The sequence below is a fragment of the Natator depressus genome, chromosome 16 (genome assembly GCF_965152275.1).
Source record: "Natator depressus isolate rNatDep1 chromosome 16, rNatDep2.hap1, whole genome shotgun sequence".
NCBI classification, from domain to species: domain Eukaryota; kingdom Metazoa; phylum Chordata; order Testudines; family Cheloniidae; genus Natator; species Natator depressus.
Genome location: NC_134249.1, coordinates 9087886 through 9106261, shown reverse-complemented (window position 1 = coordinate 9106261; position 18376 = coordinate 9087886). Strand labels below are relative to the sequence as shown.

The following is an 18376-nucleotide window of genomic DNA, read 5'->3' as shown; positions in this document are numbered from 1 at the left end:
AGGAGACTTTACTACACTGGGTCTTCCTTTCCTTTCCAGCTGCCAGATTGCACTGGAAACCCTTGGAAATGCATGAACTACTTTCCTAACGTTTCTTTCCCATGTAAATAGTTGCCCCAGGGATGTTCTGTTGTTGCAGATGGGAGAAGGTGGTGCTCTGTGGTCATGAATGTGTAGGTGGGGGAAGGTGGTCCATGCCATCACAAATAGGAGGAGAAGATGCCCAGTCTATTATGATGTGGTCCATGCTACAAGAAGGTTTTGAGAAACTCTGTTCAAAGCCTTCCCCCTCCCTCTTCTGCCTTAGGTCAATACCAGGACACCCCGAACAGGGTGGTCGTGACTAGAGCTGGTCAGGAATTTTTTTTTTTTTATGAACTGTTTTATTGCTGAAAAATGCCAATTCATCTAAATTGAAACAGGGAATCTCCTGACTCAAAAACTGTTTGGAGACCATTCTGAAATTGTCAAATGTCCCCATTTTGACATTTTTGAACTGGAGAGTTTGGGTTTTTCTGGTCACGCGGCCTATTGTGTTTTAAAATTTCAGTAAATTTAGACTAAAAAGATTTAAAAATAGGAAAAAAAGTTGAAATGGAAACATTTTGAAATTATCAAAACAAAACACTTTGACCTGAACTAATTTTTCCTCCCCCAATTTGTCAGTTGCCAAAAATTTTCGAGATTTTGACTTTTCATCCCGATTTGGGGTGGGAAAAATGTTTGAAATCTTAAATTCTCCCAGAACAGGAAGCGATTCTCTCCTGACATCTGTCTGCCATTCCTGAGTTCAGAAGGGGGGAGGGATAGCTCAGTGGTTTGATCATTGGCCTGCTAAACCCAGGGTTGTGAGTTTAATCCTTGAGGGGGCCATTTAGGGATGTGTGGCAAAAATTGGGGATTGGTCCTGCTTTGAGCAGGGGGTTGGACTAGATGACCTCCTGAGGTCCCTTCCAACCCTGATATTCTATGATTCTATAACCTCTGTCTTGGATTGTTTGCTTTCAGGGGAAGGGACGGTGTCTGGAAAGTATCCAGCGCTCTGCGGACACTGGTGCTACCTAAACAATGACCAGAATTCCACATTGTTCTCCCGTCCTCTGGCCTTGTCTACCTTACAGATGCTTTGCCAGCATAGCCCCCAGTGCAGACACTGCATATACCGTCGGAAGGAGTTTTTCTGCCCACATGGTGACGCTGCTTCCCAGAATGACGTACGCTATGCTGACTGACACACTCTTTTATCACTATAACTGCATGTACACTGGGGGGTTTGCCAGCATAGCCAGGTCGGGTAGGGACTGTGGTTTTCTCACACCCCTGACTGACACATCTATGTCAACAAACTTTTGGAGCGGGGACCTGGCCTCCTGTCTTCTACTAAACCCAATCTTCCTACCACCCTTAGGGCTTGTCTATATGGGAACAAAACACTCCGGAAACTAAACTGATTTAAGGCCACTTTCATTCTGAATGAGGGTATCCATACAAGGGTTTGATGTGGCTTTACTAATCCATTTTAAATTCACCACTTTAGTTAATTCAGATTAACTTTTCTGATTGTCCCCATGTAGACAAACTTTTAGAGCAGAATGTTCAGGGGAAAAATTAAGGGTGACTATCTGAGAGGCTATGGGAAAATAGGGTATAACTGTAAACTCTGTAAAAGCTCCACGGTCTAGCGTGTCAGCCTATGGCAGGGGGGAAATGTCAGCCCTACGTTTGCCTGATAATGATGCTGCCAGATGTCTGTGGAAAGTAATTAACACCTGTCTGTTGCGGCATGTGTGCCAGCTGTCCCTGGGCAGGGTGGAGTCCGTGTTTGTATTATTCATTAGTGATAACACACACATGTCCAGGGGCATCCTGAAGCCCTGGCTTGTTCTTGAGCAAACACAGAGTTAACTCCTGGGCAATGTCTCTCATGGGTGTACACAATAGAGTACCATAACCAGACCAGGGCCCAGAAGGAATACAGCACCTGTGAGCCAGATTTTAAAAGCTCAGCACACCAGGTACATGCTGGCTCTTTGGACAATCTGGCTCTAACTGTGGGTACTGAGCCTTTGGAAAATCTGGCTCAGAGGTCTTGTGAAAATCTGGCCCTATAAGAATGCCTGATGGGCTTGAAATACATTGACTGGTGGCTCCCCCTGTATTTCTGAGCAGGCTTTGTAATTCCCCTCCCTAATATGCAGGACAGACATTTGTATGGGAGAAAGGAAGAGATTACTGACTGCATAATTCATCTCTGCCTTGAAGCCATGGCCTTTGCTTTCATAGAATCTCAGGGTTGGAAGGGACCTCATCTAGTCCAACTCCCTGCTCAAAGCAGGACCAATCCCCAATTTTTGCCCCAGATCCCTAAATGGCCCCCTTAAGGATTGAACTCACAACCTGTGGTTTAGCAGGCTAATGCTCAAACCACTGAGATATCCCTCCCTCCTTGCAGATCAGTACTTGTTTCACTAACAGTGGCTTGGGATGTTGCAGGGAGCTCTGATCCAAAGGCCTTCCCCACCCTTCTGAGGACCTCTTTTCATCCTGCTGTTCCTTTATTGTGTCATTCTGGAAGAAGAGGTCACCTGGAGCAGCTTTGTAGCTACTGCTTCTGTCTGACTCCTAGGCTATGTGCTGGCATAAAGGGGAGAGAGAACTCTCAATCTAGTTCATAACCCGTATAAAAACATGTCACTCATTTGTAATCTCATGTTTACATAAGAACATGGGCAGTGGGACAGATCCTCTGCTGTTGTGAATTGGCCCAGTTCCGTCAAAGTCAGTGGAGTTACACAGATTTCTGCCAGCTGAGGCTCCAGCTCAGAAAGCGTATCTGGAACAAGCAAATGTGAGAGCTAGGACTCTTGGGTTCTCTTCCCAGTTTTATTCCTGACTCTGTATGTGACCTTGGACAAGTTACACTATTTCTTTCAGAGTAGCAGCCGTGTTAGTCTGTATTCGCAAAAAGAAAAGGAGGACTTGTGGAACCTTAGAGACTAACAAATTTATTTGACCATAAGCTTTCGTGAGCTACAGCTCACTTCAAACTTGAAGTATTTTCCACTGAATGCATCTGATTAAGTGAGCTGTAGCTCACGAAAGCTTATGGTCAAATAAATTTGTTAGTCTCTAAGGTGCCACAAGTCCTCCTTTTCTTTTTACTATTTCTTTGTGTCTCAGCTTCCCCCTTTATACACTGAGGGTAACAATAATCATTGCCTACCTCACAGGGGGGTTAATTAATAAGTGTCAAGTGCTGTGAGAGCTTTGAAGGAGAGGTGATATACTGCTGTATGTTGAGTGTGGTTATTCTCCATCATTTATTAGTTAGTAGGGTGTTGTGGGGGTTTTGGAACGAGGAGACAAAGGCTGTTTGAACCAGCCTTGGGTGTGTGTCAAGAATTTGTATTTCGATAGCCCCAATCGAGGAGGTTCTCCCTTGCCCTAAGGCGTTGCACAAACACATAGTTAGAGACAGGCCCTGATCCAAAGAGCCCAAACGCAATAGAAAAGTCAGAATCACTCTCCTTGGTTTACAAGTCAGGAACTGAAGCACCGAGAGATTAAATGACTTGCCCAGGGTTTTTGTAGCAAAGCTGGGAATTGAACCCACATCTCCTGAGTCCTAGTCAAGGGCCTACATCTCTCTGTTTTTGCTTTTTTTGTTTACTTGATCCCTCAGTCTCCTCCCCCACAAAACACATGCCGCCATCTCTTGATCTCTTCCCCACTCTTTCTTTGAGTCACTTTCTCAGGAGCTACCTCCATGATGGTGTTACCCTTTGGATGCAGCACGTCTGCATTTCTTTCCCTATTTACTCCGAACCCCCCAATGTTTACATCGTGGTCCCTAAGTTCTGAACTCTTTCCCAGTGTAGAGCAGGTATCCATGTAAATCCTGCTTTCCCCCATTTTGAAAATCTACTCAGAGGTCTCCAGAGAGCCTGCCTCTGCCTTTCTGCATAACTTGGGTCCCAGGCCATGCAGACTGGACTGATCCTCATCCCATGCAGAGCTCCTGGCAAGTCCAGGGCTTTTTAGATTCTTCAGGGCTAGCTTTCGCTCTGCTCTCCCCTGTACCCTCACCAGGGCAAATCGTACCCTGCCTGTGGTACAGCAAAAGCGCATGCCGGATATAAAACAGCTCCTTGAGGTGTCTGAGTAGCAGAGAGGCAGTCCTGTTTCAGGTACTCCTCCAACAGTGTCTCACTCCATTTGCACATCTTCCTTCTCTGCTTCTGTGGGCTGCGTTAGGAGGGACAGTCACAGCCATGTGCCCCTTTGTGTGCGTAGTGATGTGTGTCCGGCAAGACCTAGATCTGAGCTGTCAAAGGGTGGACAGTCTCTCCAGGGGAAGTTTGGGAAAGTATAACAGCTGCTCGATTTGAGCCCTGGTGGCCTTTGATTTTAAACCCATTGTGCTGGGTGCTGTACAAACAGTGAACAAAAAGACAGACTTACCGGCAAATAGCTTCTAATCAGCACTATCTTCTGTTTCCCTTGTTGCTGTAATTTGCTCCGGGTTAGACTTTTGTACTCCAGTCTTACCTCTTGTGTCTTAACCAATCACTATGTCTCCCCTTCTTGGGTAGCAGTCAGGGCTGTTTCCACTCCTGTTTGATTTGGCCTAAGAGCCTCTGGCAATAAAAATTAGAGTGTTAGTGGATAAAATAGAGCTCCGAGAGACAAAAATATGCCTCTATGCTGATTTACCTTCATTCATCAGCAAACCCCTTCAGGCCATCCCCCACAGATTCTACAAACTATTGAATTGGTTGGGGAAATCACAGGGTATCGATGGCTTGGCACATGTCGGAGGTGCTCAGTATCTCTAGATGGGTGCATGTTGCCACCTCTTGGGTAACACTTTTTGCTGGCAGCAGGTGCAAGTCAGGTACTTGGGAGTCCTCTTTCCTAGGAACATAAAAGAAATAGGCAAAATGCATCTCAATCTTTTTATCACACAGCTGGTTCTGGATTTACACAGACAGCGGGCCCTCCTCCTATCGCTTGGGATTGAGTTAGTATAGTAAAGATGAATGTCCTCTTCAAACTTCTATTTGTTCTTAGCTCCTTGACGGTTCATATTCCCCCTGTGGTTTGTTTTTTTTTCCAGAATGAACAGCTTTTTAAAGGCTGTGGGGCATGTGGGCTTGTTGCCAGATTATCCTTTGACCAAATGAAGCTGTGTTTTCAATCCAAAGGCTGTGGTCTGCCCAGTCTTGGCCTTTACTATCTAGCCTCAATTTTGAGCCAACTGACACCGTGGCTGACCCTCTGACACCCAGGGCCCCCAGCCTGGCTGTGCATGGAAGAGAAATTGTAGCCCCGCTCCCACTAGCACAGGGGTGGGCAAACTTTTTGGCCCAAGGGCCCCATCAGGGTTGCAAAACTATATGGAAGGCTGGGTAGGGAAGGCTGTGCCTCCCCAAACAGCCTGGCCCCTGCCCTCTATCTGTCCCCTCCCACTTCCTGCCCCCTGACTGCCCCCCTCAGAATCCCTGGCCCATCCAACCCCCCCACTCCTTGTCCCCTGACCGCCCCCTCCTGGGACCCCCGCCCCTAACTGCCCCCCGAGACTCAACCCCCTATCCAACCCCCCCTTCTCCCTGTCCCCTGACTTCCCCAACCCCTATCCACACCCCTGACCGGCCCCCGTGGGACTCGCACGCCCTATCCAACCCCCCCACCCCCCGTTCCTCGTCCCCTGACCGCCCTCCCCAAAACCTCCACCCCATCCAACTGCCCCCTGCTCCCTGTCCCCTGACTGCCCCCCCAGAACCCTGACCCTTCCAACCACCCCCTGCTCCCTGTCCCCTGCCTGCCACCCTGGGACCCCCCACTCTCCGCCCCCTTACCATGCTGGAGCCAGCCATGCCGTCGCACTGCCCAGCAAGAGCGGCGGGCCACCCCGCGGCTTGCTCAGGCTGCGGGGGAAGGGGGACAGCAGGGGAGGGGCCGGGGGCTATCCTCCCCGGCCGGAGCTCAGGGGCCAGGCAGGATGGTCCCATGGGCCGGATGCGGCCCGTGGGCCGTAGTTTGCCCACCTCTGCACTAGCATCCGTCCTAAACTCAGACTTCTCCTGTTTCTCTGAGGAGAAATCAGTCACAGTTGTGGCCGCAAGGAAATCCGGATATCTGGTTGTTTCTAAGTTTAAATGTCACCCTTTATTACATTCAGCCTTCAGTTTGGGGTAATGCAAACATTTTAATTGCCCATCGACCTGTTCTGTGCTGGATTACGAAGGGGATCTTGAGCACATAACTGAAAATGATTCCTTTGTGCCTTTTCCTCTCCTGAGGGAGAAATTCCAACCGGTCCCAAAGAAGGAATGGCAATAACTTCAACTTAGACATGCTTTGCAACACCGGTTGGGGTGGATATCTTTGGAGCACTGGACCCCACAGATCCTTGGGGCTTTCTGAAAATGTTACGCTGACTATCTAGCCACTGGCCAGCCCTCAGGCAAACTGGCAATTAGTCCTGACAATGTTGGAAGGAAACAGGAACAAGAGCTCTCCGTTTCCCTTACCGATGTTCAGTGGAATCAGATTTGTTCTGATATGCAGCTTTGCTCCCTAGATTTGGGGTTAAGATTTGGTCCAGCAGAGGAATATGCTCTGGACTCCATAATGACTTTTCAGATCCAGAGCAGTCAGGTCTGACACATGTTAGTGCTGCAATGTGGCAGGCTCTACTTGATACCACATGCTCCAGGTTGGAGAGACCTTTCTTCTTTTTGCTATTTTTGTTTGTCATAATCACCCACACAAACATGGCAAGGGCCCACAACCAATCCTTCAGCTATTTCCCTCGCCCTGGAGCCAGTCCCTCACCATCCTGCTCTCCCCGGGTCTCCGCTAGCGTGGCAGGAAAGTCGGCAAAAGGAGCAACTAGAATAGGGCTGACCAACCTGAGCCTGAGAAGGAGCCAGAATTTACCAATGTACCTTGCCAAAGAGCCACAGTAATACGTCAGCAGCCCCCACATCAGCTTCCCCCCCCCCGCCGCTCCCAGCGCCTACCACCCACCAGCAGTCCCACCAATCAGCTGTTTCGTGGCATGCAGGAGGCTCTGGGAGGGAGGGAAGGAGCGAGGGCATGGCCAGCTCAGGGGAGGGGCAGGAAGGGGTGGCGTGGGGGCAGGGCCTGTGGCAGGGCCAGGGGTCAAGCAGTGAGCACCCCTCGGGCACATTGGAAAGCTGGCGCCTGTAACTCCCGCCCCGGAGTCGGTGCCTAGACAAGGAGCCGCATATTAACGTCTGAAGAGCCGCATGGGGCTCCGGAGCCCCAGGCTGGCCACCCCTGCACTGGAATGACTCACTCCCCTCCCTTGCAATGCAGCAGGCAGCCAGGTGGGGCGCTGCAGTGCTGCCGTAGCAGGGAAGGGACTGCCGCGGCTCAGACTGCGCCCGCATCACACCAGAACCATTCGGGGGCTGCAGGGGAGATGGCTGGAGGGGCTGGGGAGGCGTTGCCCCCTCTCTCCTCCTCATAGCAAAGGGGCTGATTCAGACCCTGTACAAGGAGCACATTTTCAGTTCTTAATCAGCCAGATTCTCCGATTCTAGGTACACGCTGTCTTCTAAACACCATCTCCCTCGAGCCAGGACCAGCCTCGATGGCCAGCGGTTGGACACCATGTTGTCCCAGACTTGGGGTAGGGGCAGTGCCTCTTCCCTGCACCCGTAAAGTATCGGGCACGTCTCCAGGGCTCCGTAAATACCAGCTCTCCCTCTCCGCAGGTGAACCTGGTGCTGAACGAAGGGAAGTCCTTGGGCCTCATGATCCGAGGAGGAGCAGAATACGCGCTGGGCATTTACATCACCGGCGTGGATAAGGGCTCGGAAGCGGAGAGCACCGGCCTGAAGGTGAGATGCGAGCGTGGAAGTGTGTGTGGGGGGGTAGGTTTGGGGCTCATCTGGGAGCTGGGAATGCATTTACAGAGCAGGAGCTCAAACCAATGTGGGTCTCAGGGCTCGTGCTGCCGACGCGGTAACCCAGCCGCTGCCCTGGGCCTCTCGGAGTCCACCTCAGCAATCCTAACACTGACCCCTGTAGCATCCCATTAGGCGCCCTGTACACAACGGACGCAGCCCTCCGGAGCAGGCGGCACCTGCCATTCAGCACTAGTGTACTCCACGTGGCGACCCATGTGACCTTGTTTCCAATCTGAATGGAAGTCTCGCCACCAGGAGCTGGGCTGGGCAGCGTCGAAATCCTAGGCGGCAATCAAAGCTGGGCGTCTGGAGGGAAAAGCAAGTCTCACTGTCCCGCCTCCCCGTGCTGCAAGAGAAGAAACTTTTTCCTATTAAAGTGACTGGCTTTGATGCCCCCACCCAGTGCATCTTTCTCATTCCAGCCTGATCAAAGAAACCTGCCACTGCCAGCCGCTTGGAGCTGCAGTTTTGAACTTCTTCCTCTCGGTACTTCCTTGGGAGTCTGCATTAGCTGCAGTGATGCCGGGTTTCGGGGGCCTGGGTTCACAGTAGCAGCAGCTGGCACGACACTATGTCTGTGTTGGGTTCCTTCCGCTTCAGTGACATTTGCAAGAGTAATCTCCATTAACGATCGGCACCGTAGGTGGCAAATGCAGGGCAGAGCCGGCGTGCGTCTGCGGGCAGCCGAAATTGATGCGGCTTACATCTGCTTCTGGCCACTTCCGCATCTCCGTATTCAATTCCTACTGTTAGGACCAACACCTGCTTCAGGGTTTTCTCAGCGATACAAGGACTCTCCGAGGATCTGCTACAGCATCTCCCATGGCATTCTCTCTGCAGCTGTGTTGCCCTCATGCCCAGGGGTTGGTGCACGGTCACTGTTGAGGTAGCATTAGGCAAGGTCTTTTTTCTGCTTGGTTCGAAGGACTCCCTGAGCCCAGTCATTAGCCAGGAGAGAGGTCTCGGCAGGGGAAATGCAGGAGCTCAGCTGATGGCTCAGGCTTTGGGGGCAGATGCGGTAGAAAATGATGTGATATCAGGCAGTAAAATTGTAAAGTTGTAAAGAGACCCACTGGACTCTGGAATAGTCCTTAGCTCCTCTGATTGGGAGCGTGTTTCAGAAGCAGGTTTACGGGCTGTAATTTCTGGCTGTGCTGCTCAAAATAACCCAGTTCTGTTTGGCTTTTCTGTAAATGGCCCATCTCCTCAGGGTCGCAACTTCGTGCTCCTCATCTCTGGTTCAGAGCGATTCAGCAGCGACTGAGGGTAAGGTGTTGCGGGAGGTTCCCTTGGAAATTTATTGATAAGACTGTATCTGTTGCTTCAGTGTAGGTCTGATGGGTAACAAACTCCTTGTAATCTGCTGTTTATGTTCCCTCAAGACATAGACAAAGGCCTGGATTATCAGGGATCAAGGTGTAATCCACCTTGATCCCACTGCCCCTGTGATGGGCTGGAAAATGACTCCCACTACCTCACTGCTAAACGTTCTGCAGTGGAGCGCTAATCCCACATCCTCACGGTACTGCCCTTCTGACACTACCGCAGCGTGTGCTAAATTGCCTGAGAGTGGAGGCTGGACAGGAAGGATGGGCCAAGGGTTAGGGGGCTCATCCAGGATTGGGGTGATCCAGGTTCCATTCCTGCTCTGCCACAGGCTTCCTGTGTGACCTTGGGCAAATCATTCAACTTGTTGGTGCCTCAGTTTCCCATCTGTACAATGGGGATGATAGCACTGCCCTGCCTCACAGGGTATTGTGCAGATAAACCTATTAAAGATTGAGGTACTCCAATACTGCAGTGTTGGGGGCCAGGTAGATCCCTTACAAAGACTGAGAGCTAATCTTCCTTCAGTCTTTCTACTCCCAGCTGGCCCTACAAACCTCCCGTGCTGGACCATCTCCATTCTATTCAGTGTTTATACCACCCTTGTCACATGGCCTCTGGGATTGTGGGCTTCTCCCTTTGGAACCACTCTGCCCACATGCCAGAACTTTTTAAACAGCTGTTCTTTGAGTTAAAGCCTCACCCCTGGCCCCTGGGAGACATTGACACTTCCCCTAGTTCATGTACACGAGGGGCAGCGGGAACAGTGCTCCGTAGCGGACGAAATGGAAGGGCAGCACTGTTATCCCACTCATATTTACCATTGCACAGCAGCTGCATTTCCCCCCCTAAAGTAAAGAGAAAACAGACGTGCCACCAGGGGCTGCCTTCGGACATAACGCAAGTCACTGGGCTGAGGTGAGATCAAACCTATGTGTCCCCAGCACCGACCTGTCAGGCTCCCCCTTGTAAACACTGCAAGATTAATGGCAGGAGAGGGAGGGGAACTGGTGCCCATTCCCTGAGATTATTTTCATAATCGATGCCTCCATGTTCCACCAAGCTCCCCCAACCAGCCCCCGTCACCACCCAGAGAAAATTGCTACTTTCCCTAGCTCAGCCAGAAGGCCAGAGCAGCTAATGGAACATCTGGGCTAAGGGAAATACGTATAGGAAAAAATAATAGCAGCCATATAAGAATACAGCCTTCTATTATCACCCTCTCGGATTATTTCCATTTACAATACACAGCATTCTCTCTCCACCTATCATTTCATCTCCCAGGCAGTGGAGGGAAGGAAATAATTGAAGACACTTCTATAAAAATGCACTGTCTAATCCTGTGTTATTTTCTTCCACGTTAGCCAGTGAGGATTTAAGAGGTGGTGGTGTTTTCTATGCAAGGCTTCATGCCGCGAGGATTGTCTTCACATTACATCTCTGCTTATTGATTCTTTATGCCTTGCTCCTCGCTGTGCTGTTTTCCTGTAACTGATTTGGGTGTGCCAGAAGCCAGACGCTTTGCTGAACACCAGGGTCTGCATCCTTGTATATAGTTCCTTCTCCCTGATTTCCGTACACTGCAAGCTGTAAATTTGGAAATCTTTGGTGGCGGGAGGAACAGAAAGGGGTCTGTGTCTTGTTATTATCCACTTAAAATGATACTATAGAATGTATTTGCATACTCCCTAAGCTAAGATGAGCAGAGGCACAGAGAGACCTGATTCTAAGATGCGGAAAGAAACTGAAGTTAAACAAGTCCTTCCAAGTAATGGGTTATACCAGGCAAATAGAAAGACTTCTGTTCCCTAGGGGCATGATCCAACATCTGTTGGAGTTGATGGAAAGACTCCAGTTGACGTCAATTGGCGTTGGATAAGGTCCTAAATTACCGGCTATCTCTATGCATATTAAACTACGTTATCTGCCCTCAGCTATATTTAATATGGTGAATGATAATCTTATAAGTGAATCATTAACTCCAGTCCTATTAAGTGTTCACCCAAGGAGCCAACAAATATCAGCCATCTAAAGGATGGCCTTATGGTTAAGGTACTAGACTGGGATTCAGGAGATGTGGGTTTCATTCCCAGCTTTTCCACAGGTTCCCAGTGTGACCTGGGATAAGTCACTTACAGACAAACAGTATTTGGTGAAAAGCAGCCAATGGAGACAATAAACAAATGAGGAGAGCACAAATAGGGGTTTAAATGTGTAAATTTCGGCTCCCACGGCCTGATTTTTCAAAAGAGCTGAACATTGTCTGAGCCGCCAAGGAGCCAGTGGGCGTTGTACTTTCTTAGTCTTGAAAGCATCATCCTTAGCCTCTCTGTGCTTCAGGTACCCCCAAAGCCCAATGGAAATACTACTTACTCACAGGGGCAAGATTTGTTAAAGGCTTCCTGATCCTTACATGGACAATGCAAAACATTCGGTGAAAGCCCACTGCCAGCTAATTAAAATCCTACTGCAATTCAGAAGTACTAGCCTCAGAACATGTTCCAGGTGTGATTGGTCAGCCGCGGCATACAGAGTCTCATCAGAGCTCAGTGCAGTGAATGGAAAGACTCTCGCTGGTTTTAATGGGCACTGGACCAGCTCCATAGAGAGGGGCTCTGACTTCCCCGCTCTGCAATGAGATGCCTTTGCATGTGCCCGACGACAAGTGCATTGGTCTCATTTGCTATCCACCATCACTCTAGGTCTGTTCAATATTACTGCCTCCCACTGATTGCGTCCGGTGTCTCCAGTTATATGCCCTTATATATTAGATCACATTCGTCCAAGTTGATTCTTTTTTTTTCTTTTCTGACCATATTTTGAATCTCTCTAGGTCTTTGTATTAGTTCTCTATCCTGGCTGCGGTTTGCAACTCCTTCTAGTTTAATATTAATGTCATTTCACCTTCATCTTCTGGTATATTAATGAAGTTAAATGAGGCCAGTCCTAACACTGACACCTGTAGCATCCCATTAGCCACCTTGCTCCCAGATCAATTAAATGCTAGTTAGCATTACCTTTCCGTTTCCAGGCTTTTCGCTCGCGTTCAGTCCATGTGGCTGCCTTCCTCCCCAAGCCAGTTTGAATTAATTTTTCAAGGTGCAGTGTCAAATTCTTTACCGAAATCCATCTATATTCCAGCCACTGCACCTCCCTTCATCTAGTCATCTTGCAATTCTCTCCAAACAAGCCACCAAGATTGTCCAGCAAGATTTGCTCTTTATGAACTCATCCTGCTTCTTGCTGCTGGTTCCATTGCCCTCTATGGGTGGTGCTCAGCACCAATATTTTGGGGCAGATTTTCAAAAGTGCTCAGCTCCCAGTAGTTCCCGGTGTTGACACCCAATGTGATGAGCCCTTTGAAAATCTGTCCCACAATGTCCACTGCGGTGATTTTTCTCTCTGAATACTTCTCCTCTTATTTCTGCCTCTATTCCCCTTGTAGGAGCTAGAGTTACAGCCCAGTAATTGCCAGGATCAACTTTAAAAAACAAAACCAAACCTGGTACTACATTTTCCCTTCACCGGTCATTAGTTGTCCTTGGTTTATGAAAAATGGTTATTGGTGTTAATTAGTAAAATCCCTGGCAAAAAATGTGTATCATGCAGGCTGATTGATTTGTGTATGCTCAGTTTTCCCAAGTATTCCATCATTTGCTTTTCATCAATAACTATTTTACAGGATCTGTAACTGGTAGGTGTATTTTGCCTGTAGTTTCTCCTCTCTTATTATTATTCCAGTAGCACTTACAGGCCCTAATGGAGATCGGGGCCTCATGATGGTAGGCACTATACAAAACACATAGTAAGAAACAGTTTCTGCCATGAATATTTTATAAGCTAAATAGCCAAAGGGCAAGCAGGAGGTGAAACAGGTTGCTGATAGAGGTTACACGGCAGGTCAGTGGCAGAGACAACAAGATCCTAGGTCTTCTGAGTCCAAGTTAGTGTCCCTTCTGCTGGACCCCACACAAAACAGTATCAGAAACTGCTGGCTAAGACTGTGTTCTCCTGTCATCCTCAGGCGCTGTTACAACAGCACAAACTCCTTGTGCTGCACCCCACCACAGGCATCTGCCCTGGAGATCTAATCGTGGTGCTAGTTCTCCTTCATTTCCTTTGTCTGATCCCCTCCCTAGACTCCTTATTATGGAAAGGGCTTGCTGGTATTTTGGACCTCTATGAAATAGTTATCAGATGGCTCATTAAAACTGCATATCTGTCTTGTACAAAAAAAATATGAAAATTTAATACTTGATATGAAAAACTATTAAAGATTCATAATTGCGATAAAACTCCTTGATAGAATTTGAATGTTCATCATTTTAGTACTGCAGTGCCATAGACACTCCTTATTTTAGCAGCAAAACTCCATTCCAGTATGGATTGCTCAGTGCATTAAAGAGGCTCAGGAGATGATGCTCACTGCACATTTAATTCAAGGCTTCTTCACCCCGACGTGCTGTTGTCTTAGCTGGTTAGGCTGTTGCATAATTTACCCTAGTTGTTTCTATGGCAGTTAGGAATTTTCTGAACACTGGTGTAAAGCCAGAGGAGTGTGAAGGGGATTTGTGAATTCTGCTCTCTGAGAACATCAGAACTCATGACATTTGTGAGTTAAACTCACTCTAACAAAGCAGCGGGGCTGCCAGGTTTGCTGTCTGCCTGACCCCATCTGCAGCTCTTTCTCCAGCTGGCTTGGGTTCTGTATCCCACCAACTTAGACACATTCAGCTTGATCTGCTTCCAGAGCCAGCGTAGAAACTCAGCGCCTGATCCTGGACCACCTTCCACTGGGGAAAGCCGAGGAGGGAACAGAGCAAGTCTGAGAAGGGCCAATGATTGTTATGAGCCTCTTGCACCAAACCCTTTGCTGCTGTTCCCAGGAAAGGCAGCAGGAAGCCATACAGAAATGTGGCGAGCTGTGATTCCAGGCCACCAGTCACCAGCTCTGTTTTGTATCCCTGCCTTTCAGAGGCTATGTTACAACTATTGGTTTTCTTCTTCCCCTTGTACTGCCAACACTGATGTCCTAGTGGGCTCTACTCAGTGACAAAGGGGACTGGGAGGTAGGAGACCCAAGTTCAGACTCCTGGTATGGTTTGGAGTGAGTCTCTGGCCTTGTCTACACCAGCCCTTTCTTCCTAGCAGCTCCACAGGTGGTGGGGCTGCAACCATGCAGGACGTCAGCTGCTACAAGTGTTTTACCACCATCCTGTTAGCCAGTATTATAAAATGAACCAGGATGCTTATGCTGAGCTAGAAACCAAACTCCCTGCATGCTTTTGCATTTATGTTAAGCTTTATTGTGGAAATTTACTGAGGAGTTAAATTGTTCAAGGCTGGGTTTTTTTGTACATGCATGTGGGATCCTCTCCGGAGTATTATATATGAATGTTGCTAGGCACTGGAATACAAAACAGTAGTTCACATTGTGGGTCTAATACTGTTTGTACTTTATGGTCTACTGGCATCCGGGATGGTATTGTATGGAACACAGAGGCGAAAAAGGGGGTGAGGTATATTAATCTCCTGCTTGTCGTAAACAAGCACCCTATACAAATAACTCAAATGAAGCTCACCCTTTGGAGCAGTCACAGATTGAAAACTGCTTCACAGGATTGGGTAAAATATTAACCCTTTCTCTGGTCAATAAAGCCGTCTGAGCTTAGTTTATCTGACATTTCATTAATCAATAATCTAACCCTAGCAACCCTCTCTGCAACCATGAGATCAATGATGGGAAATTCTTGCTGCCTGGGGATGATGATGATCCTTGTCAAAGCACTTTGAGTTTCTTCGATGCAAGATGCTAGGCCAGCGGTCGGCAGCCTTTCAGAAGTGGAGTGCTGAGTCTTCATTTACTCTCTCCAATTTAAGGTTTTGCGTGCCAGTAATACATTTTAACGTTTTTAGACGGTCTCTTTCTATAAATCTATAATCTATAATTAAACTATTGTTGTATGTAAAGTAAATAAGGTTTTTAAAATGTTAAGAAGCTTCATTTAAAATTAAATTAAAGTGCAGAGCCCCCTGGACCGGTGGCCAGGACCCAGGCAGCGTGAGTGCCGCTGAAAATCAGCTCGCGTGCCGCCTTGGGCACGCGAGCCGTAGGTTGCCTACCCCTCTGCTAGGCCATGCAAGGGAGGAGGTGGTATTCAGAATGGGGGAATGGTCCAGCCAAGAGGAGCAGCTGCATCTGTCTTTGCTGACTGAGCCCCTGTTGTGGGTGCTGTTACAGTCTGACTCTTAACTTGCTGGAAAGTGCCATTTTCATGTGGGCTGCATGAATGAGGCGTGGGTTACTGCATCGGACCTGTTTGCTGGAGAGAGACAATAGTAAGATGCCCTCAGCTTCAATAGCACATGATGGGGTGGTTCTGCAGAGATGGCAGATGCAGGACCTGTTTCTAACGCACCTGCAGTTATACAGAATTCAGAAAACGTTGGGCCTGATTCTCAACTCATGCTGGCTTTACCCCGGTTTGACTCCGGGGGAGTTGCACATAGGAGGAGACTGGGGCTCTATATCTGTAGCAGACATTGGACACTTATGGAATAACCTGCTCGCAAGGAAAGTTTCTGCCTTACCCCCACCAGCTACTGGTTTGTTCAGGACCTGAAGCATGAGGGCTTGTAGCCCTTACAGATTCTTTTTTATTCTAGTTTTAACTATAGAAGGAGAGGCACTGTGGTCTACTGGTTAGAGCCCTGGCCTGGGAATTGTGAGATATGGGTTCTATTCCTGGCTCTGACACTGGCCTGCTGGGTGACCTTGGGAAATGACTTCACTTCCCTGTGCCTCAGTTTCCCATCTGTAAAGTAGGGCTAATGATTCTGACCTTTGTAAAGCACTTGGCGGTCTACTCATGAAAAACTCTGGGACTTATTTTATATGGATGTAAAATAATTTATATCTACAGATCTCAGTGCACTTTACCAAGGAGGTCAGTATCTTTATCCCCTTTTACAGAGGAGGAAACTGAGGCACGGTGGTGAGGTGACTTGTTCAAGGTCACCCAGTAGGCCAAGCGCAGAGCTGAGACTAGAACCCAGGTTGGCTGAGTTACAGTACTGTGCCTTTAGCTCTTAGAAATGCCTAATCCCGTCTTAAAGCTGACTGAGTTTTTTAGCCTCAGTGCTAACTTGTAGCACAGATCGTGTGCAGGATCCCAACTGATTTCCTTTGATCAGTTTAGAATGTACTGCCTTTCCATTTAATCGAATGTCTCTTGTTCTCTTCTTATGAAAAAGGGTAAGTGAGAGCACCTGCCTTATCTTCTCGATCTCATTCAGTATTTTGGATACCTCTGCCATGTCCCCTCTCATATGTCTGCTCTCTAAATGTGACAGTCCTCATCTTTTTACTCTGTCCTTGCCTGGAAGCCTTTCTGTGATGCTAGTCATCTTTTTTGCCCTCCTCTGGGGCCGTTTTCAATTTCTGCTGGTATCCTTTCTGAGAGGAGAGTTGAAGGGTGAGCTCAGGGTGAGGGCATACAGTTGAGCTGTAGAACAATTTAGGGTCTATTCTCTATTTCTGGCTTTACACAAAATCTTGTTCCCCTTTTTTTTTTTAAACCACCGCTGCATATTGAGCAGATGTTCATCGAACTGTCCACCACGCTGCCGAGGTCTTTTTCCTGACTAGTTATTATTAATTTAGCACCCATCAAAGTGCATGTGTCGTTCCTTCCGATGCGTGTGACCCTACCCTACTCTACAAATGATTTTACCTACACTGTCTTGCCCAGTCAGTCCCCCAACTTTGTTAGGTCCTTCTTGTTGTCTTTGAGTCTGAATAATTTTGTCATCCACAGATCTTGCCTCTCCTGGGTTCCCCCCCTCACATGATGCAGGTTTCATTTCCGGAGGCTTTTGTGTTTAATCCATAGTTATGTGCATTTACTAATATCGGTATGATTTCCATGTCACTCTTGGAGATCTCAAGGGATCAAATGAGTCCTGGTTTATCAGGCAGAGAGCAAGTCATTAGTTAGAACTCTCCTTTGTGGGATGGGGATTTCACGCCAGAGGAACCCAGAGTACTTTGTAAATTATACACAGGGATCGGTTCACCTACCACGGACATCTAGCCGTCTCTGGGATGGAACAGCACCTCAATATGGATCAGACAATTCTGTGCAAAACAACCAGGGTGAAGCTTCAGTGTAACAGAGACACAAGCCAGAAGGGTCCAACAGCCCTTTATTTCTGTTTTACTCCTTCTGCATCTACCACACCCAGATCCAGCCCTTTGCACTTCCTAGTATGATCCATTACCAAATCTCTTAAAGGTATAGTCCATTACACATCGCGTATTTGGGACAGGGAGAGGTGCGAGCTGGCCCTCTAACATGTTGCTCTGTGTGGAACGTGCGCGCCTCGCCTGGGAGCAGCGTTGGGAAGGAAAGAGGACTGAGCTCGTGAGCCAGGCCCTAGCACCCAGCAAACAGAGGGGTCTCTTCCGGGCCATTCAGATCAGTTCTGTGGAATGTCTCAATAGCCAGCACCAGGAGGGAAAGCGCAGGCTGGCTAGCATTAGGCAGTGCAATTCAAGGAGCCATTTGCATCTTAAGGGGCTCAGCAGGAGATTATGGCACCAGGATGACAAAGGCAGACAAGAGCAAGTGTCTCTATTGCCAGCATGCACTGTGACCAGATTACCTAACCCTATTAGAGCACAAACAGCCCCTTAAAACCCTTCCCGGCAGGCTGGGGAACTCAGGCTGAAATCTTAACGTTTGGAGAGTAGAGACTGGCCTTGGCCTTGCTCCAGTGTTGCCCAACGAGAGACCTTTCAAGGCCGAGGCTGCAATACTTTCTGGTGCCACGTGGCATATGGTAATTGGCAGCTCCCGCCCCTGCCCTGACACACACAGTAATAAATGCAGTAATAATGGGTAGCGTTTTTCTCGGTGGACTTCGCCAAGGTTGCCTGAACATTGTTCTGAAGAGAGGCCGGGCCGGTGGTTAGGATGCTAGTCGCAGGCTTGGCAGACCCGAGTTTAATTCTTGGGCAAGTCACTTAGTCTCTGTGTCTCAGCTCCCCATCTATAAAGTGAGGGTGCTGGAGCTGTCATACCTCAAGGTTTGGGTGAAGCTCAGATACT

The 18376-nt window shown here is 48.4% G+C and overlaps 1 protein-coding gene across 4 annotated transcripts in view; it reads left to right on the top strand.

Moving 5' to 3' along the window:
• Positions 1-18376, top strand: part of WHRN (whirlin) — a 112040-nt gene that overhangs the window by 42180 nt on the left and 51484 nt on the right. For all 4 annotated transcript variants that reach the window (XM_074974038.1, XM_074974035.1, XM_074974034.1 and 1 more), the window contains one exon: positions 7746-7871. In XM_074974038.1, coding sequence (XP_074830139.1) covers positions 7746-7871 — 126 coding nt within the window. The remainder of the gene's footprint in view (positions 1-7745; positions 7872-18376) is intronic.